Source organism: Uloborus diversus, chromosome 8 (assembly GCF_026930045.1).
Source record: "Uloborus diversus isolate 005 chromosome 8, Udiv.v.3.1, whole genome shotgun sequence".
Taxonomy (NCBI): Eukaryota; Metazoa; Arthropoda; class Arachnida; order Araneae; family Uloboridae; genus Uloborus; species Uloborus diversus.
The window spans coordinates 117,776,120-117,801,306 of NC_072738.1; the positions used below are offsets into that span (position 1 = coordinate 117,776,120).

The 25,187-nt window shown below is 34.8% G+C and overlaps 1 protein-coding gene across 1 annotated transcript in view; it reads left to right on the top strand.

Annotated features, from left to right (window-relative positions):
* LOC129227759 (U2 small nuclear ribonucleoprotein auxiliary factor 35 kDa subunit-related protein 1-like) overlaps positions 1 to 25,187 on the top strand; it is a 73,710-nt gene that overhangs the window by 41,118 nt on the left and 7,405 nt on the right. The window contains exon 8 of the mRNA XM_054862363.1: positions 19,996 to 20,265. Within this exon, the coding sequence (XP_054718338.1) occupies positions 19,996 to 20,265 (270 nt within the window). The remainder of the gene's footprint in view (positions 1 to 19,995; positions 20,266 to 25,187) is intronic.

The window sequence follows — 25,187 nt, forward strand, 5'->3', positions numbered from 1 at the left end:
CGGCAAATATAGGTTTCAAAGGAGACTTTGAGAACTGAAGCAGAAACTTCAAAAACCTCCCAACTCAAATGAATGTTGCCACGAGAATGATAACACTGCAGCTTGGGGTAAACAACATGAACTTCGCTGGACGACACTTGCGAACCTACTGAAATTTTTTAAAGACTTAAACTTTGATCCAACGATCACTACATGGCAAGATTCCTTCAATGGTCTAAAGTTGCAACACTGGTCTAAAGTTGTACGGTTTTACGGTATGTGTTTAATTATTGTAAATGCATTAAAGGTTCAATAAAAAATTCAACGAAAGGTATCGACGAAAAGTAGCTTCTATGAAATTTTGACCGACCTTGGCTGCAACAAAAAAATCAAAAATAATCGCCAAGATTTGCCAAAAAAAAAAAAAAAAAAATAGGGCATCGTTTTCACAGTTAAGTTCATTCAACTACTTAACTGTTTTAGTTTTAAAATTTGAGACAATAGAAATCCTATGATTTTTCACTGGTTAAACTAAAACTTTGTTTGAATTACAGTTGGGTCAGAATTTAGGTCCTTTTAATCCAATTCAAAAAGTTAATTTTAGCTACTGCTGGCAGATATCTTAGCAATAGTTGAGTTTTAGTCCCAATGATTTCATATTTGTTTGAAATAAGAATATTTGAGAAATGTTAGATAAATAATTCAAGTTTTAATCATATTACCATGTATCTGAATCGAATGGAAATCTTTTCACTGCCGTTAAATTATGCAGTTTTAATTATGATTATGCTAGTGTTCTAATGTAAATGCTTCACTTTTCTCCCGGACGATTGAAGGTCATCATTGTTTCCTACTTGGGGTTTCCATTTTGTGCGCGGAATTATTACATCACAGTTGATTTTGAGCTGGGTTCAACGAATTGCGCACGTTTGATGTTCTTTTTGAACCCTCGAAGCAAAAAAAGAAAGGGGTTATAAATCTGACATGACTGCGTATTTGTCAGTGGCACTATATATCCTAAGCGGATGAACCGTATTTATATATATTTTTTGGTATATTTCATCAGTATAGGACTTTAACTACCGAAGATATCAAGTTAAAACTTTGCAAGTTAGCATCTTTTGCAATTTTGGTAGTGAAAACATTCTTGCGCAATTTAAAATGTTAGTACCATTCGAAAGAGCGAAATATTTTGGATGTGATGGAATTTGTTTGGAACTTTCAAGTTACTATATCGAACTGAAATTATAACCTTTTCGCATTAAAGACGATTCTAAGCCTTTACTTAAGCGACTAGAAAATCGCCCATCGAAATATGACGGGTGAAAAATGCTTCTACATTTAAACGAAGCCATTGCCTGTTTGGGATATTTTGACGGTTGAAACTTTAACCCTAACTCCAGTAGATTAACCCTAAACTCCAGTAGATAACGTTCATAGTTGACCGCTTTTTAACACGCTTTTATTAGCTTCACCTGTATGTATGTATGTATGTATGTATCTTGTAACGGAATTTTGCAGCTCAAATTTCGCCAACTTCCTGCGATCGGATTCTTTTGAAATTTGGCACGCGACCTCAGACCCGATGACAATGCAATATTCTATAATCAAATTAATTAATTAACTCTTTTAATTGTGAGTTTCCTCCAATTTTAATCAATATTTTTTCATAAATCCAACAATGTAAAAAAGGAAAAATTTAAAAAAATACATTAAAAATACTCGCAAAAATTATTAAAAAATATCCACAAAAACCTTTAATTTTTTTTGCATCAGACAAAATTTGTTCCAATGTTCCAAGGTAATTAGAACATTAAATATAATTGTTTTTAACTGATTTCATGCCAAAATTTAGGTGAGCCTTCAACTGGAAATTCATTGCTGATCAGACCATTGTTGAACAAAACTTTTCTTCAAATGCATCTCAAATTTTCAAAGTAATGTAGATATGATTTCCGCACACATGCATCGATGACTGAGATGGATTAGCATAAAAGATTTTGAACAATGTTGAAATGAATATTTTTCGTAAAACAAGTTAAACTAAAAAGTAAAAAATAAAATAATAGTTTAAAAAACTAAAAAAACACGCTTTCGTAGCAAAATGAACTAAAAAGTGAAAAATAATCTTTGGATGATAGTAGTTGACCAATCACTTAATTTTAATGTAATACAAAAAAGCGTGGGGGGGCTTTTTATCAGTTGTCTTGAATTTCTTCCATTTGTTGTCCATGCAAAAATGTAAATGGACAGCACCCCATGGTTTTTTGTATTACATTAAAATTAAGTGATTGGTCAACTACTATCATCCAAAGATTATTTTCACTTTTTAGTTCATTTTACTACGAAAGCGTGTTTCTTTTAGGTTTTTAAACTATTATTTTATTTTTCGTTTCTTCATTCCCCTGAAATGACACAGCCTTACCAGTAAAACAGTTGAGTTATCTGATCTAGTTCAGCCTTATCACAGTAAAGCTTTTCCCTGCATATTAAAGATTACCAAAACAAACTGTCAGATTATCTATCATGCCGTGGCGCGAGTTTCATTGTTGAAACCCGCGCGTTACTCGGCTATTATATATATGAGAATTGTTAACGATTTAATTGTTGGATAATAAAGAAAGAAAGCTCAAATAATTTTAAATTTTTATCTGGTGTCAGTTTATATTTGTTAGCAAATTAAACATTTTTAATTCATTTTAGTATATAAGAAAGGTCTTAAAGGGAAAAAAGAAAAACATTTCAATTTTTTTCTCTAAATTCTGCTTTTGTCACTAACAAATTTTAGTGTTTATGATTATCTTCCCTTTTCCGTGCTTTCCATGTCCTCAAGGAAAAAAAATGTATTCAAGTTTCATGCGTGTTCTGACCAGCGAGATTCATCTTAATATAAGTTCGAGAATCAGAGTCACTTTTTTTTAATTTAATAGTAGGTCTTTCAGTCGGTCATCTTTGTTTGAAGAAGCTCGTCAGTGTTTTTCCTCTCTGAATTCCATATAGATTTGTTTTTTTTAAATGTTTGACTGTCGTATTAAGTGTACGATTCGACTCTCGGTTAGACTTCCGATTGATAAAGGTGTGGATCGGCAATTTGACTGTTTGACCGACGATCAAATCCTCTGGTGAATATGACCGTTAATGTCTTTGCATTCGTTTCGTTTTTATTTTGTATGTTTTCTTGTTTAAAAAAAATGTTATTTCTTTCTTTTGGCATTTAAAATGCAATACCTGGTATGTATGCAGATATTATCTAAAGTTTTTCAAAATGCTAGAAGTTTTGTGCCTTTTTTCTCCAAGCCTTCGCATATTTTGTTACCATTCTTTGGCATTTTCCCACCTTGTTACTCTTGTTTGACCTAGCACCCATTAAACCTACTCCACCTTTAAAACCAACGGAACAAACTAACGGGAAGAAATCGAATTATTGTGGATCAAGTTCGAATATTGCTCGTGAAAGAGCTGAGAAAAACGAGAAGGCCGACATGTATGCCCCTGGTGCTGAAGATTTTCAATTTTTTAATGAGAGTTTTCTAAAGTAATGTAACAATTCCTTATACATATCATAGCCAATGATCGAGTTACGCGCGTGTTTTAACAATGAAACTTGTGCCACGGCATGATATTTTTATAATATGTTTTGGTAATGTTTAGCATGCAGGGAAATGCTTTATTGTGCCAAGGCTGAACTCGATCTGGTAACTTAATTGTTTCACTGGTAAGACTGTGTCATTTCAGGGGAATGAAGAAACGAAAGAATGGTCAACAACGAACGCTATCTACTGGAGGTTACCCACTGGAGTTAGGCGTAAAAGTTCAACTGCCAAAATATTACCAAACAGGCAATTGCTTCGTTCAGAAGAAGAGAAGCAATTTTCCACCGTCATACCCTGACGTGCGACTTTCTAACACCGTAATAATAATTGACAAAGGGAAGAGCTTTAAAGCAAGCAAAAAAAAAAAAAAAATATTAATTTGAATTTTGACATCTTGAATTCAAATTATGTTTTTCGCAATCACGAGTGTATGTATGTAGGCGTGTGTATTTCTGTGTGGGGGTATGTGTGTTTGTGTGTAGGGGCATGTGTGTGGAGGCATGTGTGTTTGTGTCTGTGTGCTGGCATAAGTGTGTGGGTAGTTGTATGTATGAATGTGTGTGTGTGGGGGATGGGTATGTGTATGTGTCTGTAGGCATATGTGTTTGTGTCTGTGTGCAGGCATGAATGTGTGGGTAGTTGTGCTTATGTGTGTGTGTGTATGTTTTTTTGTGCGTGTATCTGTATGTGTAGGTGTATGTGTATGTGTAGGTGTATGTGTGTGTATGTGTTTGTGTGTGTGCGTGTGTGTAGGACATGGATGCAACCTGGTGACGGCTTTCGCTATAGGAGCAGCATCGTGAGGAGCCGGTCGACGGTGATGCTTTAGAGGGTGCTGGCGGGAAAATAAAATCATAGGAACGCCAAAAATAGTCAATTGAAAACAATAAGCAATCGTGATTGCTCAAAAAAAAAACTGAAGGTAAAGGAAGCTGTGATGTACGTTGGCACATTTTTGAGAAGGTCTGCATATTTCTTGGCTGGGGGGGGGGGGAGACGAGAAAAACCTTTTTTTTTTTTCGAAAAAATAGTTTTAAATTTCATTTAGATGAGATTTGTGCCGTATTTTCGGGAATATAATCAACAGGTAGTTTGTGTTTGCATTTATTAAATTTAGCATCTCACTTTTAAACATTTCTCGGTGCTCATTTAAATTTTACTATTAATCAAACGTCGTTTTACCTATTTCGGAATTTTCAATTTGCGTCGCAGACTGTTCAAAGAAATTCTGTTACCTGGCTAGGCAAGGAAAATATTGCTTCCTAAGCAACACGTATAGATACGTTCTATGTAAGAGTAGATGAACATTGAATCGTTCATTTCAAAAAGTAGTCAAGCGCCCTGCTCTAAAAATTATAAAAAGCATTTACAGCATGTTGTTGAAATATTTTGATAGGATTACAACATTTTAAATGGAAACGAATACATTAAGGTACATTTATCTCAGTAAAAAGAGTTGTAACCACTATTAAGCAGGTTTATAGGGTAACATATTTTTCCCATGAAATTAGAACACTTATGGTTTGATTGGTTTCTGGAATGAACGATTCAACTAGTGGAGGAGGTGGCTCAACGCGAGTAGGTTTTTGAAGAACGCTCGAAAATTGTAGTTTTTGGGTTTTTTTATCGCAACAATTTCGGTTTGATTTCTTAGCAGGGTTCTTGAACTTCAAAATAAAAAGTGCTTTTTGTATTATTTCAAACCTAATATTTATTTATTATCAATTTTTACAAACATTTGAAAAACCCACTTTGCTCTGCCAAGGAGTCCAAAGCGGGTAAGCTTAACTAATTGTGGTGTGGTACATTCGCCAATCAAATATGAAGTTATAAATGAATAAAAACATGCTACAAACTAACTTTGTGCCAAATTTCATGAAAATCAGCCGAACGGTCCAGGCGCGTCATAGAGACCCAGACGTCCAGATATCCTCCGGATATCCAGACAGAGAGACTTTCAGCTTTATTATTCGTAAAGAAAGACAATCAAAAAAACTGATCTTCGACTAATCACAAGTTACAAAAACTTCATTTTTTTAAAGAAATGTATCTTTTTTTTTTATTTTTAAGCTTGGTTGCGCCATGCCGCTTCACTGCTGATTCGCTGGGACTGATTAAAATTCGGGGGTATTCGGGTAAACACGACATACGTATGCATCGCCACTTACACACCATGGGGGAGGGGGCATACGAAGGCCTACTTGCTTTGGGCCACCCTCCCCTATATCGAGGACGAGGACATTATAAAACTCTAGTCCTGGCATAAAAGCAGTTTTTTTTTCTTAACGTCACAGCTTAGATTTAAATCATGAGCCTCCAGACCACCCAGTACAATTCATGTTCCGATAAACTTCTGTAGTAGAAAAAGGCAGAGCAAATTCTGAAATAGTCTCCGTGCACTCTTTTCCTGGTATCACAAAGTAGAGGTAAAGGGTCACTCTTTATATCTATTTGATCCAGCTGAGCCTGCAGGAAGTCGTGTCTAGTAAGAAAGCAAAAATCCCATAGATGCAGTTTGACTAGATGCACAACTCCGTAACGACAACCACTGGACGCCACTGGACGCTTGAAACTTGAAGTAAATTCATATCAAGTTCTTGATATCAATTAAAAACTATTAATTTAACACTTAGATTTTGACATGAAATCCCTATTTTTCGAAGGCTTTCCTCCATTCAAATTATTATTCAGTGCTTTATTTCCGCAACAATACTTTTATTACAATTTATTCGCAACTCCAACAAACTATAGGGGGCGCTGCAGTCACTGTCTAATGGCGGATGAAAAAACTAAAACACACGCACGCTGTAACGTATAAATTACTTCTAAACTTAGAAAATGACAGAAATTTTTGTTCGCATGCATGATTTTTTGTTCTTTATTCATTTGAAAAGATTTTTCAAAGTCTTTTGGTTATTCTGAACCATGTAGAAAGGGATTAGAAATCAAAAAATATACGAAAGTAAAAAATTAATGCAGAACACACAGTAAGTTGTTCTGAAGCAGCCATTTTCACGATGTTGAATTTGGAATTCTTAAATTTTTGGTTCGCTTCGAAAGCATTTTCATTTTGTACCGTTTTTTTCTATACATTAGTACATATTATGTCCAGTTTCGTGACATTTCCGGCATTTGTTGGCATTTTTGTGACATTTCCGGCATTTGTTGACATTTTCGTCACATAGTGCACATACGTGACAGACTGTCATGAATAACATTTAACACTAGATAATTTATTTCTATGACTATATGATTGGATATCAAAAGAAATCATCATGCATTTAATTCATTCGTCATGGAAATGATTTAACTGATATGCGATTATTCTTTCACACAATTTTAAAACTATAACCCTGTAAACAGATTTTTGGCGAAACTCTTCCACCGATAATGACAGCTTTTGCAGAGCAATGAAGTTAATAAAGTTAAGTAGGCGCGATATTTTAGCGATAAAAATTTCAAACTTTTATTTTTATTGTTCAAATTCTTAACGTTCTTTCTGGATTTTTCAATCCGTTCTGCGATAAATATTTTCAAGAAAATTTATTTGCATACTGTCCATTTCAGTTGGATGCTGTAGTAACAAAGGTTATTTAAATCATTTATGTGGAATTAGTTAAGGAAAAGAGTAATTTTTCAGCATGGCCCTAGTGTCCAGTCAATGTTGTTAAGTCCGCTTTTTTTCATCGAGTTGAAAAACTGATATTTATTCAAATTCACTCAGAACAAGATAAATAAAATGTGTACTCACAGTTTATATCAGATATTTTTGATGTCACGCTGTTGCGAATGACGATTCCAAATGATGAATTACGCAAATAAAAAAAAAATACACATAACAAACTGTTTGTTTTGTCCAAAATGAACACGTGAAACGCAATCTTTAGTTTTTTCAGCAGTTTTGTAAATATCCTCAAGGTAGCGTATTCGAACTCTGGAGTTGCGAATAGCGTAAAGAAAATCGTTGAGACGAAAGAGCTGTTGCCATTTTTCGTCTCGAATATAAGCAAATAAAATTCTGGGTTTTTTTTTTAAAGGCTTCTCCTGAAATCGGGGGATTTAAAATGTTTACTTTTTGGTTATTTTTCCGAAATCTGCCGCAAAATTTTACTCATTTTTTCTGTTCAAGCCTAATTGTTGACCATGCGTCATTTGACATAACTTTTATTTTCGAGGTGAACCGTGCAAAGCCGGGTGACGGAGCTAGTTGGAATTATACTTTTTGAGTGAACCCAATTTTCAAAACTACCTTCATCGTAATGTACTGCCATTGGGGATTGAATATTGTTTCCACTTAATACCATATGGTACTCGTTTACTCTTTATTATACTGGGGCATTTGTTTCAGCTGTGCATGATGAGATTGTTGGATATGATTGTTTTTTGAAAACAAAGCTAACTTGCGGATATTTCTGACTGAAAAAGATTTCTCATTAAACATCTTGAATTTTAGACAGAGCTTTTGTCTGGAATTTTGATTCCCGTTGATGATTATTTTAATAAAGATTTTACACAGATTTCCATCCTTTTTTTTTTCAAAAATAACTAATACCCAATCAAAGCTAATGCTAACAAAAACAATTCGCTCTTCAAGCAACCTTAAATCGTTTTTAGTCGTAACAGTTCATAAAATCCCCGCAATCGCTGTTTCCGTTTTCCCAGCTTTTTTTTTCCCCATTGGGTTAATTACTTTAAAAGTTAGAAATTGCTTTCCTTAAATGAATCCCGGGACGCACCAAAAGCTTCAACACACAGTTTGGAACTATCCAATTAAGTGGCTTAGGTCAGGACGGTTGTTAAATTCTTTACTTCAATCCAATTCCCGTAGTGCCAAGAGATTAAGCTCGTCATTATTTTTTATTGCCTATTTTTAAGTTGTTTTTAATTATTAAGCAGAAAAAGTCGCCGATTCCTTGATTTGCTCCGATCAACTTAAATGCAGTTTTCGAAAACGGGTACACACCCACACACATATATAAATGGATAGACATGACTTGTATAAAAGTCTATGAAATTCCTTTAAGTACATGTATGCTGTATAGTACAATGAGTAGATAAAGAGAATTGAATGAATCATTATACGAAAGATTGATAATTTATTTGATACTAGTGGCACCCGCATGGCTTTGCCCGTAGTAGAAAATTAAAAGGTCTTTTGGTTCGCCAGTATATGTACAAATAATGTATGGTGAATTTCTCGCCAATTGGTTTGCCCATGTTACGATTCCACGTTATGATAACTTGGTAATTTACTCGTCCATCTTATGAGAATTTTGCTCGGGAAAATGTTCTTAAAATTGGAATAGAAAAAGAACAATATCAAATTTTAGAAAAATCGCTTCTAGGTGCACACCCTCATGCTACACACTAACTTTGCAAAATTTCATGAAAATCGGCCGAACGGTCTAGGCGCTATGCGCGTCACAAAGATCCTGACAGACAGAGAGAGATCCGAACAGAGAGACTTTCAGCTTTATTATTAGTAAAGATGTAAGTTTAGAAATGCATGGATATATTGCCGCGGCCAGATAAACGCGGTATCTGCAGAAATGAAATTTCAAGAAACGCGTTTTGGATTTAATAGTAATAATACAGAAATGTTGAATTCGACGCTTTTTCGCGCTTTTTTTCATCGGAAACCAAATAAGCAAGGTTGTACAGAAAAGCTAACGTACAATAAATGTTAAAAATAAAAAATAAAAAAATGAAAAAAAAAAAAAGAAAAATTTAGAGTTACTGCCCTTTACCTACCCACGACAGTACATATTGGTATTTTGTGAGACAAAAAATAAAATTGATAGATGGATATGCAAGCTACTACTGTTTGACCGCGGATTGTATGCAATTTGGCAAGTTGCCAAGTAAAGACTATTTCATCTGAATGAGTCTAGCAGGGGAGTAGGGAAAATAACGTTGGGATTTTGATGCACGCTTTTTATAATGTCACTATTCATTTATTGAATTCTCAAAAATAAAATAAGGGAAAACAAAAATAGCTACCACGGAAACAACAAAAAGAAAAGAAAATATTTTCATTTTGTTCAGGAATGTAAAAGCAAAATGGTAAGCTCAAAACTTTGTTGTGAATAAATAAATCAATTAATTTTTGCCGTGAGAATATAGGTCGAATATACTTTAGATTAAAAAAATGTTGCTGAGAGCAAATTTTCGTTTTTATAAAACTAAAGCTAAATAATAGAGAGGCAAAACTGAACATCTATAACAAACCAACTAACACCCCTATAAACTAATAGATACGTCCATTTCCGCTTATAAGCCGGATATTAGCCTTTCCATGTAATCGATGTTCAGACAGTACTTGGTACAGGGGGGGGGGAGGGATCATCTGAAATGTACCTATGAGTACAGCAACTGAGTTGCAAAGAAAATATAATTTCGATTTTACTACTCGCAATTTGTTGCCCTTATTTGACTTAATTGAGTTTGGCTAGTTAGGTTCTTATGTAAGTGGGTTCATTTCAATTTTAAACTATCATGTTATGCAGTTATTTACCCAAAGAGTATGTAATATAGTATGTGGATAGCAGTGTCATTACCAGGGCTATTCCCATAGTTTATACTTCACATACCCCGTATGCTCTCAAACATTTGTTAGACATATTACGTATATGATCGAGTACATGTAATGTGCATAATGGATTACTAGGAGTATACCATGAGAAAAATTGATGGGAACATCACTGGCCATTACAGTTAGGAAAAAAAAAGAGCACAATTAAAGTTAAGTATGGAAATCGTCTTAAGCGGGTTTAATTGCATCAGTTGCCAGAACTATACTGAAATACATTGGTCACACTAGGAGATTGGACACAAAAAATGTCCTCTAACTTGAAGTTCTACTTTATGGAACACTAGCAGCTTGATACTTTTACCACTCTTAAACAAAAACTACAGTGATAATGCTGTAGAGCATTCACAGCTTAAAAATCGTGTTCCTCCTTAAAAGGGGGGGAAACTGAACTAGACCGTGTCTCGCTCAAAATTTAACAAATCGGACTTAGACCCCTAGGGCGCTCGGCAGACTTAAGCCACCCGTGTCTGCCCCATATTAGTACAGTAAAAATAGGGGTCGGACCCAAACATCCAAAAAAAAAAAAGCTAAACCTGGTGCAAATTGTTTATTACCCTCCCAATAAGAACAGGTAAAAAGTCCCACCCCATTGTGCGTCGGGTTTTGGAATGGGGGGCATCTAAAAATTGCAGTTTTGAGTATTTTTTCAGAATTTTTAGAATAAATTTAAAGTGAGAATATTGTGTTATACTAAATTTAAAAGCATAAAATTAAAGGTGTTTGACCCCCAAGAGGGATGACAAAACCCACAAATGCTACAGAGCCCCCCCTATCCCCGTAAAGCGAAGCAGTACCCCCCGAACCCCCCCTCCATACATTTCATATGGAAACATTATTTTATGCTAAGAAAATTGTTAGAAATCAAGTGTGTCCATTTTCCAAGAGCGATGGTGCACCTCCTCTCAAAGCTACAACACCCCCCCCCCCTCTGCCAAATAAAATAAATCCTCACCCCCCCCCCCACCTTTTATTTCAAGTAGAAGTATTATTTCATGCAAATCTAAAATGCATAAATCAGGACTGTCCACCCCATAAGAACAGTAGCTCACGTCCCAAAACGAAATTATGTACTAAAATATTATCCTCCCCCCCACCCCCTCTGATGGTGCACATTTGATTAAATGGCCAGAAAAATAACGCTGAACTGTTTTTTGCTTTCAAATGATTTCTCCTAAGCTTGTAACAAAAAGTCTTCGTTATCAAGATGTTTTTTGGAATCTAGATCCTCAGCAAAATCGTTATTGTTGCAGCTATGTCTAACACAGTTTGTGCATATAATTGAGCACTTCAGTCCACTTTCAGACTTTTCAGACATTCACTATATCCAATGAACCCCTCAGAGCAAGCACAAGATTTGAGACGCAGAAAGTCTTCTAGAGCAGAAGGCTTGGCTGTTGTAATAGGACTTCATTTATATTTCTGTGGTGCTTTCTTTACACTCATCAAAAATGACACTAGCTTTCCCATACTTACAAGTGACCTACACGCTGCATTGCTGGCATATTCCCTTGAAACTTACATATCATTACCAAAAATATGTTCAAGCGGGTATCTTCCTTCTATTACATATGAGGCAGTGAGAAGCAAAGGGCAAAATTGAAAATTTGGAGATAACCAGTACAAATGGTTGGTGAACCTCTCCTATATCTTGGGGCAAGAAATGGTCCTAGTAGACCTGGTAGTTGCTTCTATACAGCATGATTTAGAAAAAAAAAATCAATGAAAGTCTACCTAGGATCTTATCTTTAAACGCATTTTATTCAAAACTTGAAAATGTCCACTTACATCCCTTTTGCTTCTCATTACCTCATATATGACACCAGCTGTTCGTTTCTGTGATGGTGGATGAACCTTTTGCTTCAGATAAAAGCACTTTAACGATACAGGATTTCTTTCCTTCTGAAACCAGATTCATCGAATACTGATGGAGGATCAGCGCATAACTCGTACCAGAAGTTTTTAGCAATTTGTTATTCCATCTTTACTGTTCATACCATTCGATGTAAAAGATGGTTTGGGCTTACACATCTTTACAGATAGTAACTACTCTCGTAACAGAAGCTAAAGACATAACTGTGCTTACCTAATTTACAAAGAAATGCCACAAAATTGTTTGACTTCAATATGATTTGATGTTACTACCCGAACGTTAAAGGTCTTATCGCAACTCACCTTATCATCAGCGAGCAATACCCATACCAACTTGAGAGGGAAGAAACTTCTGGGGCTTTAGAAACGGATTGAGATTTCCAAACTGAGAGACAAAAAGGTGTAAATATTTAGCATTCTATTGATGTATTGCTCATTGCTCTCATCAAGACTTGTTCTATCGTTGAATCACTACAGGTTCTAATACCACCTGAATTTGTCACTGCGTTAGATCGATGGATTGCTGATGTTTGATGTGATCAAATTTTTTTTTATCGCATAATGTACTCAAAAGTTTCAGATAGTGTTGCAAGTATATGTCCGCATATTTAGCATAATTCACATAACCAGCTGCGTAAAAGAGAGGTAGCTTGGTGTTTGCAAATGAGAACCCCCACCGACTTAGAGGGTGCAGAATTGCAGTATTGCCCGTCTCACTATTGGCAATTCCGGTTTGTCCCACCCTTACGGTGATGGCAAAAGATTGTAGAGAAGTTGAAGTAAGTTAATCAAGAAGAAGTAGGGAAACTTTGGTCAATTTGGACTTTTTTTATGCTGCACAGGAATTTTTTTTTCCAGCGCTCTAAACAGCTTAATAACTCCAGTCACAAATAATTTGGTTACTGAGCTCGCTTAGATCTTTTAGAATTATCATTCTGACATTACCATATCATTGTGAGGCATTTTGTACTTCGGAAAAGTTTAAGTCAGGGAAATTTTTTCGTGAACTTCACTGCAAATGTGCACTCACTGTGATTTTGGAATGTAAATTCAGGGTCCCCCCCCTCAAAGCGATAGCGCACCCCTTAAGTGTGACGGAGTACCCATCAAGAATAAAAGTCCTCAATAAAGAAAGAAATACCCCTTGAAAAAACTGCCTTAAAAATTCCAATGACGCAAACATGCTCCATGGACACCCCCCCCATCCCCCCCCCCGCCTGTACACCCCGGTTAATTAGAATTTTTTTATGTGAGAGTTTATTGTTTTACTATTATAGAGTGGTTTCTGCGAGGTTTCAGAATTTTTTTTAAGTAATAGAAATTATTTTTATTTAAATAGAGGATTATTTCGTCTCCCCCCCTTCCCCCCCAAACCCGACGCGCAAAGTGCTGGGACTTTTTACCCCTTCTTGCTGGAAGGGTAAGAAGTAATTTGCAACAGGTTTCACTTTTTTTTTTGGATGTTTGGGTTTGGCCATTTTTTGGCCTAATTTTACTGTACTAACAGGCCTGACACATATTTTTTGGCAATGAAAAAAGGAAAAAATAAATATTAACGCGCACAGAATTTTCGTAAAAAGGTAATTTAATTTACGCATGTTTTTTTAAGACCCGTTGTTTTTTCATTAGTGATATCGACTGACATATTCAAGCATAAACGCAGTCTCTCAATGTCTAAGTCATTTTTGTAAAACTCGGTTGATTTTTCAAAATTTGTTTCACCTCTGTTTAATAAAAGCAAGCACTCTTGTTCAACTACAATGACCTGTGCGAGTCCAGTTGATGCAAATCACCCAATGATGCAAAATTGCACCATTTCATAAACCTCAATGTTTTGCCTGTGGGTGCCTTGTAGTACTCCTTTGGGATTTGGAAAGTGTGCGGTGAGCTGGCTTCGTTGTTTTCATACTTCTTTGGTATACGGTGATTCCGAGGACGCGATGGATCATCATTTTGTAAAGGTTTTTCTTTTAAACATAATTCCCAAAAGTATTCAAAACTATCACGCCTCTCCCCCCCATTTAATATATAAATCAAACCATCATATATTTTTTCAAGATCAGCAACACTTAGATGAGCGCCGCAGCGCGACCCAGAGGCGACAGACTTGACTTGTATCTTCGAGCACTGGAACAAAGTCTAAGTGTGCTTGTAGCACTGAAACACTATCATTTCGTTTCCACTCGTTTTCAGTTAACATGATTACTACCGTAATAATTATTCGTTTTATCTCATTACTGAATGTATTTTGCAAGGAAAACTATCTTCAAACAAGGAAAATAAAAGATAAATTTGTGAGTTTAGAAAGCAAAATATAACTATTAATTTTCTTGATTTATTGGGGGGGGGGGCTCTGCCCCCTCAAAAATATTTTTGAGGGGGCTCGGGCCCCCTCAGGCCCCATGGAGTCGGCGCCACTGATGCTTTCCTGTGAACTTGTTGTGATGAAACAACTAACCAAATTCTTATGATCCAGCTTGAGGAATATTGGAAATGGGTTACTGGAAATGCCTGTTCTTGCACCTGAAAGCATTATGTGCAGAATCTATTGAACCCTGTCTGCAGTTTGATTTTATTTTTTGAGAATTTCATGTCTGATTTTATTTGAAACTAAACTTTATAACTAAAAATCAAACTCCCTATTTTAAACTAATGTAATTGTAGGCATTAATTAAAAAACAACCCTACATGAAAAAAAAACTAATATGAATTCTGAAATTTTGAATTCAAATTATGTTTTTTGCAATCATGAGTTTCGGCAGGACCCTACTCATTGTAGTTATTGTTTCTAGAAACGGCTTCTGTCCGATCAAATGTATAGTTGTGTGTATGTGTAAGCGTGCGTGCATGCATGTGTAGATATGTAGGCTAGACTTGTGTGTGTGCGTAGACCAACATGTATGAACAAAGGCATGAGTATGTGTGTAAAGGCGGACACGTGTATGTGAGAGTGTTTATGAGCGTGCATATGTGTAGGATTCCGGGGGACAGTTGTCAGGACCAGCCTGCAGAGGCCGATGGGTGGTGGCGGGTTAGGAAAAACTAATTAAGTTTTTAGTGGACCTCACAAATGTGTCTTTGTTGAGTCAAATTAGGAAGTATGTTTAAATAAATCATTAACATTTATTAGCTCGATAAAGAATACAACATGTTAACAAACATTTTAAAACTTCCAAGTAAAATTCGTATAGAATCCTAAATCCAGCAATAAAACCAAGAAAAATATTGCTGGAACTCCATCGTAATTGAAAAACGTTTATACCACTGATGCTCCATTAAAATCCATCTTAATAAACAGTCCTGAAATCTTATTCAATTTGGACACCGGTAATTTGTGGCACAAATCAGGAATGGGACACGGGAGGCTGGCCAGCCTAGCGTACACCTTCAGCAAATGGATCTGACTGTCAATCCAGCTCCAGCCAGATGATTATCAGAAACCTGGGCATCAAGCCCAATTCAGGAACTATGTAGAAGACATCAGCGTGAAAGAAGAGATTGGTGAGCGGATGTCCACAGCTTAAATACAGCTTCACTGACATTCCGTTCAATTTGCATATTGTCATTGGAATATTCGATGATATTCTTGAAAAAAAAACTCCAAAAAAGTTATTGGCATTAATTAAATTCGTTGAAACAGTTTCTTTAATGAAATCCTTTTTTTTAACTGCGATATTAACGAATAACAGCGAAGTTTGCTTACATTTTTCTTCACATTTGTAAGAGTAAATGAAAGTTGTGGGATGCAGCAATTTTTAGTATAGCGTCAAGGTATGGAGAACCCCCTCACATAAAAATAAGTGAGTACAATTAATAGCACTTCCTTAGCACCGTAAAGGCAAGAAAACTTAATAAAAATTTCTGATACTTTGACATGGCACTGCAGAGGCCCCGGTCCAATCTGAAAAAGGAACTGGAATGTCAAGGACTGTCAAGTAGCAATTGTGATTGCTCAGAAAAAAAAAAAAAAAGCTTGCTTTAAACATAAAAAGAACAGTTATAGTGACGTAAAATGTTCAAGTTAAAACTGCTTACATAAATCTAAACTGAACTAACTGGAAAATAATTGTTTAAAAACTTCTTTAAGCAATAATTTTTAGAAATTGGTATTTGAAAATTATAGTCTCATTGATTAAAGCAGTTTGAGTGATAAAAAGTAGTTCCATTTGCTGAATTCTGGAAAGTTTTTAATTAATTTTACACAATGCAAAAAAAAAAGTATTGAATCAGCATGCATGTGCATATGCACCTAAAAATGTATGAACTACTGAAATATCTAATCTTGCAATCTCGCAAGCCAATATATTTTTTTTCATGACATTAGCGACCATTCAATAATTACGTAAGGATGATTCTGGCGATTTTTGACCTCCCCCCCCCTCCCTTCATGTAAGGGTAAGATTTTTCAAACCACTCCCCCTCCCCCCTTAGGTAAGGTTCCATTTTAATTTTCAGAATAATAAAAAAAATAAATCTTTCATCGCTGGTATCGTTATTAAATTCACTATTATTAATTTTTTGTTTAAACCTGTTTGTGTAAAGAAATATTTACTACAAAAAATAACAACTAAAACTTTACTAAATTTTTCCAACCCCACCCCTCCCTCTGGGGACCCTTACATAGTTAAAGAATGGCCCCTTAGTATGTGCATATATTTTTTGCATAACAATGGTATGCTTCAGAAGTTCGAAATTTCATATGATAATTCTCTGTGGGGTCTAAAGTTTTGTATTTCCTCATTTGTTTTCATTGCAATAGTCAAAGAGGGGTCTTTGAGTTTTTATTTTCAGTATTTCAGCATTAATTTCAACGTTGATTGGAATAATATCATTAACTGACAACCACTTGACGACATATTATCCAATTTTGTCACCAACTCAGCAATAATAAATCATTCTCGAAGTTTACAGCAAATTTGGTGACAAAGATGTGGTTGTTGAATTCAGTGTTTAGTTTGACAATATTTACCAGGATTCCCATGCATTCAATGTTAAAATTGTTGATTGTTAATACAATCTTTTCATTAATCAAACTGTAACCTGTTTGTAAAAAAAGTGAGGTTGTGGCAACAGTAATGAAAATCATTGTGTGTGAAGATACAGTGAAACCTCGCTTAACGGACACCCCTTTAAAGCGGGCACCTCTCTTTACGGACAGTTTCTTTTTTTCCCGTCCCTTTTCTATGGTTAAGCCATTAAAATGCCCCTCAATAAAGCGGACACTCACTTAATTGGACACGGACACAACATTTCTTGGAAAAAAGCTCTTTCTTCTCTCATTAAAGCGGACACCGACGGACTATTTCAGCAAATCTGACTCTTTCTCCTTGAAAGAAAAAAGAGAGAGATTTATTGAACATCCTAGATTGGGGTTCACTTCCAATACAGGACTTTTTAAAAAACTGACACAAAGAGAACCAGAGATAACAATGAGCAACACCTTTCCTCCTTCCACAATAAACCATAAAAGTTATTTACCCCATTGCGAAAATGCACAACCGGTTCAGAATCTGCCAGGAAAAAATCTGCTGAGGTGGGAAACGAATGTAGAACCCATGGTTTGGGGGTAGGGAGTACATTTTAGGCTCCTGGGGACAGCTCGGATTCCCAGAAAGGCAATTGTTGGTTATTGAGTGCGGCTTAAGTGAACAAAACACATGGTACACTGGCCGAACACCTAATCTTTCCCAAGAGTAATTAAACTGTCCGCCATGTGGTCTTCAGAGTTTACAAAAGAGAATTGGTGATTCGTTTATATATTTTTAAGTTTTATTACTGCGAGCTTTGCTGTTCTTCATCGGCGCCTTTTAATGGACGGGGCTGATGGTTGAGAAGTGATGCGTTCTTAATTCCAGTTATTGAGTTTATTTTAAAGGGAAAAAGAAAGCTGAAAATTTATGGATCGGAATAATGGGGGATCGTTGCCAAAGAAAGGGGAGGTGGAGCAGCTTATTCGAATCGAAGTTGGAAAAAATGCCTCGCAAAGCTTTGACTTTAAAAGAAAAAATTGAGGTGCTCGAATATCACAAAAGTGAAAAATGTGGTGTAAGAAAATTAGCAGAGCATTTTAACTTAGGGAAAACACAAGCGGCAGAAACTGTAAAAAATAGAGAAAAGTTCATGAAAGCTTGGTGCGAGAATGGAAACAGCAAGCAGTACAGAATGTCATCTGAAAAGGGACCTTCATATCAAATTGATAAATGCGTGTTTGAATGGTTTTGCCAAGTGCGAAGCAATCAAGTTCCCGTGTCAGGACCAATGCTGCAAACAAAAGCACTAGAAGCTGCGCAGAGCCTTGGAGTAAAGGATTTTAAAGCCTCGAATGGATGGCTTGAAAGATTTCGGAAGAGACATTCTGTTTCTTTTAATGCAATAAGTGGAGAGTCCGCTACTGTATATCCAGAAACGGTAAATGAATGGGTCGAGAAACTGTCATCCATAATTAAAGACTATGATCCCGAAAATATTTTAAATGCCGATGAAACAGGGCTTTTTTACCGTGCATTACCTGAAAAAACCATGTGCTTTAAAGGTGAAAAATGTCATGGTGGCAAAATGTCAAAAGAGCGTTTAACGGTCTTATTATGCTCTAGTATGGATGGTGTTAAAGAGCAACCCTTATTTATAGGAAAAGCGGCAAAGCCAAGGTGCTTTAAAGGTATGAATCCGCAAAAACTTGGCTTTCAATGGAAAGCGAACAGAAAAGCCTGGATGAACATGGATTTAATGACTGAATGGCTAGTGGAACTAAATAAAAAAATGAAACGTCAGAAGCGCAAAGTTCTTCTTTTTCTGGACAATGCGACCTCTCATCCAAATGTGAAACTGAGCAATGTAAATATTGTTTTTTTCCCTCCAAATGTTACATCTGTCTGCCAACCTTTCGATCAAGGTGTCATAAAAAACTTCAAAGCGTTTTATCGACAACTAATTTTAAAGCACATCATTTCAGGTTTAGATGGAGGAAAATGTAGTGCAAGCTCGGTAAAAATCGATGTCTTACAGGCATCTTCATGGATAAATGCAGCCTGGCAAAAAGTCAAGGCAACTACAATTACCAGCTGTTTTCTAAAAGCTGGGTTCAAAAAAGGTCTACCTGTTGCTGAAGAAGGAACAGTAAATGACAAAGAACCCATTAATGATTTAACAAAATTAATACGCTTCAGTGGTGAAAATGTTTTAATTGTCTATGAATTTGCTGAAATTGATGGTGATGTTGAATGTGAAATCAATTCCTTAGAAATGGAGGAGATAGTTGAAAGCATAACACATAACCAAACCGAAAGCGAAGGAGAAGACGACGATCCTCAGATAGTAGTGGAAGTATCTTCTGAAGAAACGAAAATTAGAAGCTTACGTGATGCTCAAATATGCATGGATCAACTAAGACATTTTTACACCGAAAGAAATGATGAAGTAGGGGTAAAATTAACGCAAGAAATTAAAATTTATCATAAAGATATGATGAGCAAAAACTACTCAAAACAAACTTCAATTACATCTTTTTTCACGAAACTGACATAGGTATGTTTTTGTATTTTCTCTGGGCGTGTTTTATAGTTTATTTCTTGAAAACCTTGAATTGAAGCATATGTAACACTTATTACATTTTGTTACTTTTCTGTAATTACAAGCATATAACTTTTGATCTCAGAATAAGTTTCCTTTTAAGAAGTGTTATTAATTATTTTGTAATAAGTAGGTTATTTAAAAACTCGTTTTTTATTTTTTTTACGTGTCCCTCGGGAAAGCGGACACCCCTTTAAACCGGACAATATTTATGTCCCCGTAGGTGTCCGTAATAGAGAGGTTTTACTGTACATTGATACAAAACAAGTGGCCAATTGTTTCACATGTTTCATATTGTGTTTTTTTTTTTTTTTTTTTGCATAATTGCTTTTTTTCCTTTGAAAGGTGTTTTGATTACTTCAAAAATGAGCTAATAATATCTAATATTTGCAGGTGTTCTAGGGGACATTCTTATCCTGTCATAAGTTCTACTATATTAATTCGAGGAATGTACACCCACCTTAGCATAGGTCAAAACAGCAGGGATGATTATGATACTGATGGAGCATTGGAATATGAAGATAAAGAAAGATATCAGGATTTCTTAACTTTTTATGATGATGTACTGCCCGAGTTTAAAAAATATGGGAAAGTTCTTCAGTTTAAAGTTTGCAATAACCATGAGCCTCATTTGCGTGGAAATGTTTACGTACAATATCCTAGGTTAGTCTCTTTTAAGTATTGTTAGTGCATTATTTTTATGCATGCATTTAATAAAGGTTTGCATAAAATAAGTTTAAAATCAAAACTTATTTTTTTAAAATTGGTTTATATGTATATATATATATATATATGTGTGTGTGGGTGTGCTCTGCAATTTTACATTCATCTATTGTTAGCAATTTTATTTATTTCAATGTAAGTTTCAAATAGCCCTTCCTGCAGCCAATGGTCAAACACTGCAGCAGCTTCTGTAGTTAATTCCAATTGAAAATTAGCTGGAGTACATTTTTTTCAATTCAATAGATTCTAAATATTATTCATCAAAACTGTGCACATCATCTATTTATCGTCCCCTCAGAGCAACAGTAAGACAGATAATCCCAGAAATAAGCGTAAGATATCCTACTGTTGCTCCAAGGCAACAATATACACAACAATCCTTGATATCTCGAAACTTTTGGGACAGGAAAAAAATTCGAGCTGTTGAGTTTTTGATTGATTAAAATTTTGAAAAAATGACACTTGTAACTTTCACAACTACGCACATACGCTATATATATTTATATATGTTCTATGGGACCACTTTGAATTATGATTAATAAGTTAGTGTTCAATATTTTACTACATTTGAAATTTTAGAATTGTCAAAAATGGATGAAATTTAGAAATGAACAACAGTTTGGACTTCAACCAGTAGCTCACTACATTCAAAGACTTTTCAAAAGCCATTTTGTAGGAGTTAAAAAGCAGAATGATTAGAATGAGGGATGCATTTACTGTTTTCACCTGAAAACTGACAAAAAATAGTCGTTAAAGTGTACAATGTGTTCGAAAGAAATGCAGAAAGAGTCTTAACTCAAGGGAAAACACTGAGTTAAGATGAACTACTGCACTCCAGAAACATAATTGTTTGACGTCATGTTCAGTATTCAATGATGTTGTGTTTGCAAAGGTCCATTTTGAATTTTTAGTTTGTTTGTTGCACATTTTAACCGAATAATTTTTCTTTTTTTTTCCTGGCAACACTTATCAAAGATCCCACAAGACCTTTTTTTTTTCTTTTCTCAAACGATAGCTTTATGCATATTTTCTTAATTTTTACTTCCTTTTACAAAAAAGGAAATATTGTATTCGCAAAAAAATTTTCATTAAAAATTCGGCCTTAATTTCCATTTTGCTCACCCCCGAATTAATGTTGAGTTTTTTTTTTTTTTGCAACCCGACCACACGTGGATAAGTGCCTAAGATCGTACAAAAAACCCGAAGTATCCATTTTCACATTCCCTGAGTTAATTACGACTTTTCTCATGACGTCTGTATGTACGTATGTGCGTATGTATGTCGCATTACTCAAGAACAGTATGTCCTAGAAAGTTGAAATTTGGTACCTAGACTCCTAGTAGGGTCTAGTTGTGCACCTCCCCTTTTGGTTGCATTCCGGTGTTTCTAAAGGGGTCTTTTGCCCCTTTTTGAGGGGAAAGCATTGTTAATTTCGATGTATACTCAAGTTGTGATATATCACCAGTCTTTTGGTCGTGGTGTGAGTTTTGTGGTGATATTTAGAGAGTACTATTGAATCACATTAAAATTGCCAATAATGGGGAAAATGACATTAAAATTGGAGTTAAAGGAAGCCATGTGATGCACACACATCAGCTCGTTTAAAAAACTTTTAGGGAAAGTTGTCATTATTGTTTATGTATGTTTTACTATCATAACTTTTGATTAAATTAGTTTTGCTCATGTCAATTGATTTTATTTTTTGTTTTGCTGTTTTTGCAATGGGGATATTTTAATGTTTTGTGGGATTGTTTAAAATTCCAAAGAAATTTTTATGGGTTTTTTCGAAAAGGTGTGTAGTGTACACATTTTAGTTAAAGAAACATTTTACAGGAAGGGGCATTGCCGTGTGGGTGCTGCTAGTTTTTTGTAACAGAAATAAACATTAACAAATCTTAATCAGTAAACAGTAAATTAAATGTTAAATTATTTTGCTCAAGATATTTACAGCATTATTACAATTTAAATAAATTTTAAGCAGATGGTAAATTTTTAATAGTTTGCTTTGATGTTGTCTCTTTTTTAGTGTCATAGTGTCAAAAAGCTATTTCTTCATTTACAAAACCTGTTCAGAAAAAAACATTCATATCACCAAAATGTTAATAAACTCATAAATATGGTGCACATCTTTTCTTCCTTTGCTATCTGCTTTAAGGAATAGACTCGTTTTCTCAGATAACTGACAGGTACCAAAGTATTGTGGTCATATACAGTGGATTTTTGGAAAACTGTCTTAAATTCTTGAACTGTCTACAATAAAGTCACATAAAGGTATTGACAGCACTTGCCAACTGGCATGAAATATTCATTGACTACTAGAGGTGGATTAAGTACATTATAGATTTTAAACTTGATACAGAAAATAACTTAACATTAAAACATTGTTCTGCTACAATGAATAAATAAACAGCCCTTTTGGAATATTCGACTTCAATTAGAAAGGGTTGAGCGCAATGTCATAAATTGAGGCCGTGTAATCATTTATGGGTCATTCTCCAGAAAATGTAACTTTTGAAAGCAAATATTTTTCAATTTCGAAACCTTTTTTTTTTTTTTTTTTTCTACTCTTACATGAAAGTGTTACCTACTAGAAGTAACCATAAACAATGTCCCAGCTAAGTTCCAATTATTTTACTCATAAAGAAAAAAGTAAAAAAAGCCTTGTTCACGGAAATATTTAAAAAGAAAAAAAGACTTTAAATAAAAAAACGAGGCCAATTTGATATCAAAGTAGTAATTTCATTAATTGTGCAAATGATGAGCTATTTTAATGATTAGTGGGAATCTAATATTAATCTCTCTTAATTAAAGTACGACTAAATTAGTAGTTATCCTTTTAGTTAAAAAGTCTGTTAAAAAATAGTATTTCTTAAATATGAGAATATACTGGCAATTTATAATTTTGGTGAATGCCTAAAATTGATGTATTTCCCCTCCATCATTTATTTTCATCTGAGAAATAATGACATTGATAATATCTTTCATGGAGGTCAGATTCACGGATGTGAGGAATTTTCCATTAATATAGGCCTCATGAATACGTTTTTCTGGGAAATATTTTTTTCTTTGTTGCTACCACCTGCACATGTTAAGCATATGAAAACATCTGTACTTCTTTTTTTACATTAATTTACATCCCTGAAATTCAAGTTCACGGAGGTGAGAAATCACAATAACCACACTTAGTTTTTGTAACAAAATCTGTCTTTTTGTTTTTCGTCAAAAATCTTGCAACTTCTTTATGGCTAAGAATAAACAAAGGGAGCTCCCTTGTATCATAGAAAGTAATATTTGATATCAATACTGAAACATGATAATGAGGAATAGCATTTTGTGTTTGGGTAACGGAGGTGAGCGACATGACTCCTTGTCCTACTTAAACGAACTAAAACACAATATTAAAAAAATAAATATATTTAAACAATTAGTATTTGAGACATTTGGGAAAGGAATAATAAATGAATAAGTACATACTTTTAGTTAAACAAGTTATTAATCAACATAAACCGTCACACAAGGTGTGTGACATCCCACGGATGTAAGAATTCACATGTTGGGAACGAAAAATACAGTAGACCCTCATTTTATGCAGGGGTTACATTACATGGAAATGTTGCGTAAATCGAAACCGCGTAAATTGAGACCTAATAATAGTGTTAAAAAATAGGGGTTTGGTTCCGTAGACAACAAAATACTTCATTCTAGTGATGACTAATTGTGTAATAAGCTTAATGTGTGTACTTATATCAACTTTTATGCACAACATGCATAAAGAAAGCATAAATTAATTTTGTATTCTGTTTATAAAAAGGAACCGACTATGGTAGTCTTTTGGCAGTCATTAAAAAATTTTCTCTGTAATTATTTGCAGAGCATTAATGCATCCATGATCACTTGCATCATAACCATGATAAAATCTTCCTTTACTAACAAATCAGAAAGATCATTGCTATTGTCTAGGAATGGCTCAAAATTTTCAATGTGAACGTTTTTGGTTGTGCATCACCAAGGTCGGTATCCTCGTTCCTTTTGGCCAGTGGGAGTAGGTTCGAGTTAGCCATGAGGCAGATCTTGAGGGTACTTTTCAGAGAATATTCTAAGCAGTGCTAAAAATGATTTGTAAAAATAATATGTGTATATATACGTATCATTGTTTTATTTTTCTTATTAATTAACAAATAATATGAAGCTGAAGAGTTAGTTTTTTTTAAAAGCCCTAATCTCAGGAACTACTGGTTCGAATTGAAAAATTATTTTTGTGTTGAATATTCTATTCGTTGAGGAAGGCTATAGGCTATGTAACATTACGCTATGACTAATAGGAGTGCAGCAGCATAAAAAAATTTTATGAAAGCAGGAAAATTTATATCCATACTAATATTATGAATCTGAAGAGTTCTTGTTGAACTTGCTAATCTCAGGAACTACTGGGGTGAATTGAAAAATTATTTTTTGTGTTGAATGGTCCATTTATTAAGAAAGGCTATAAGCTATTTTTTTAAATCAGCATGACGAAATATTTGTAATTGAAATTAAATGTTTACTTAATTGTTTAGGTTATGAATTCCTAATAAATGGCAGGGTAAGTCAACCCTTCGAGAGGGCACTGGCTGACAGTGTCAATCAGGGTTTCCAGATTTAACAACAGTAAATACGGGACAGGCTTCTAGGAGTTAAAAGGTGGGGGGGGGGGGGATATTTTTGAGATTGAGTGCAATTATAGGCACTATATTTCAATTACTGGTTATGGTGTATTTTTAAGGAGTGATATACAGCAATGTTTTTATGGCTTTCCGAACATTCCTCTCAGTATGTTTATGGATGAGCATAGTTTTGGAGGAACTATATCTCAGAGAATAAAG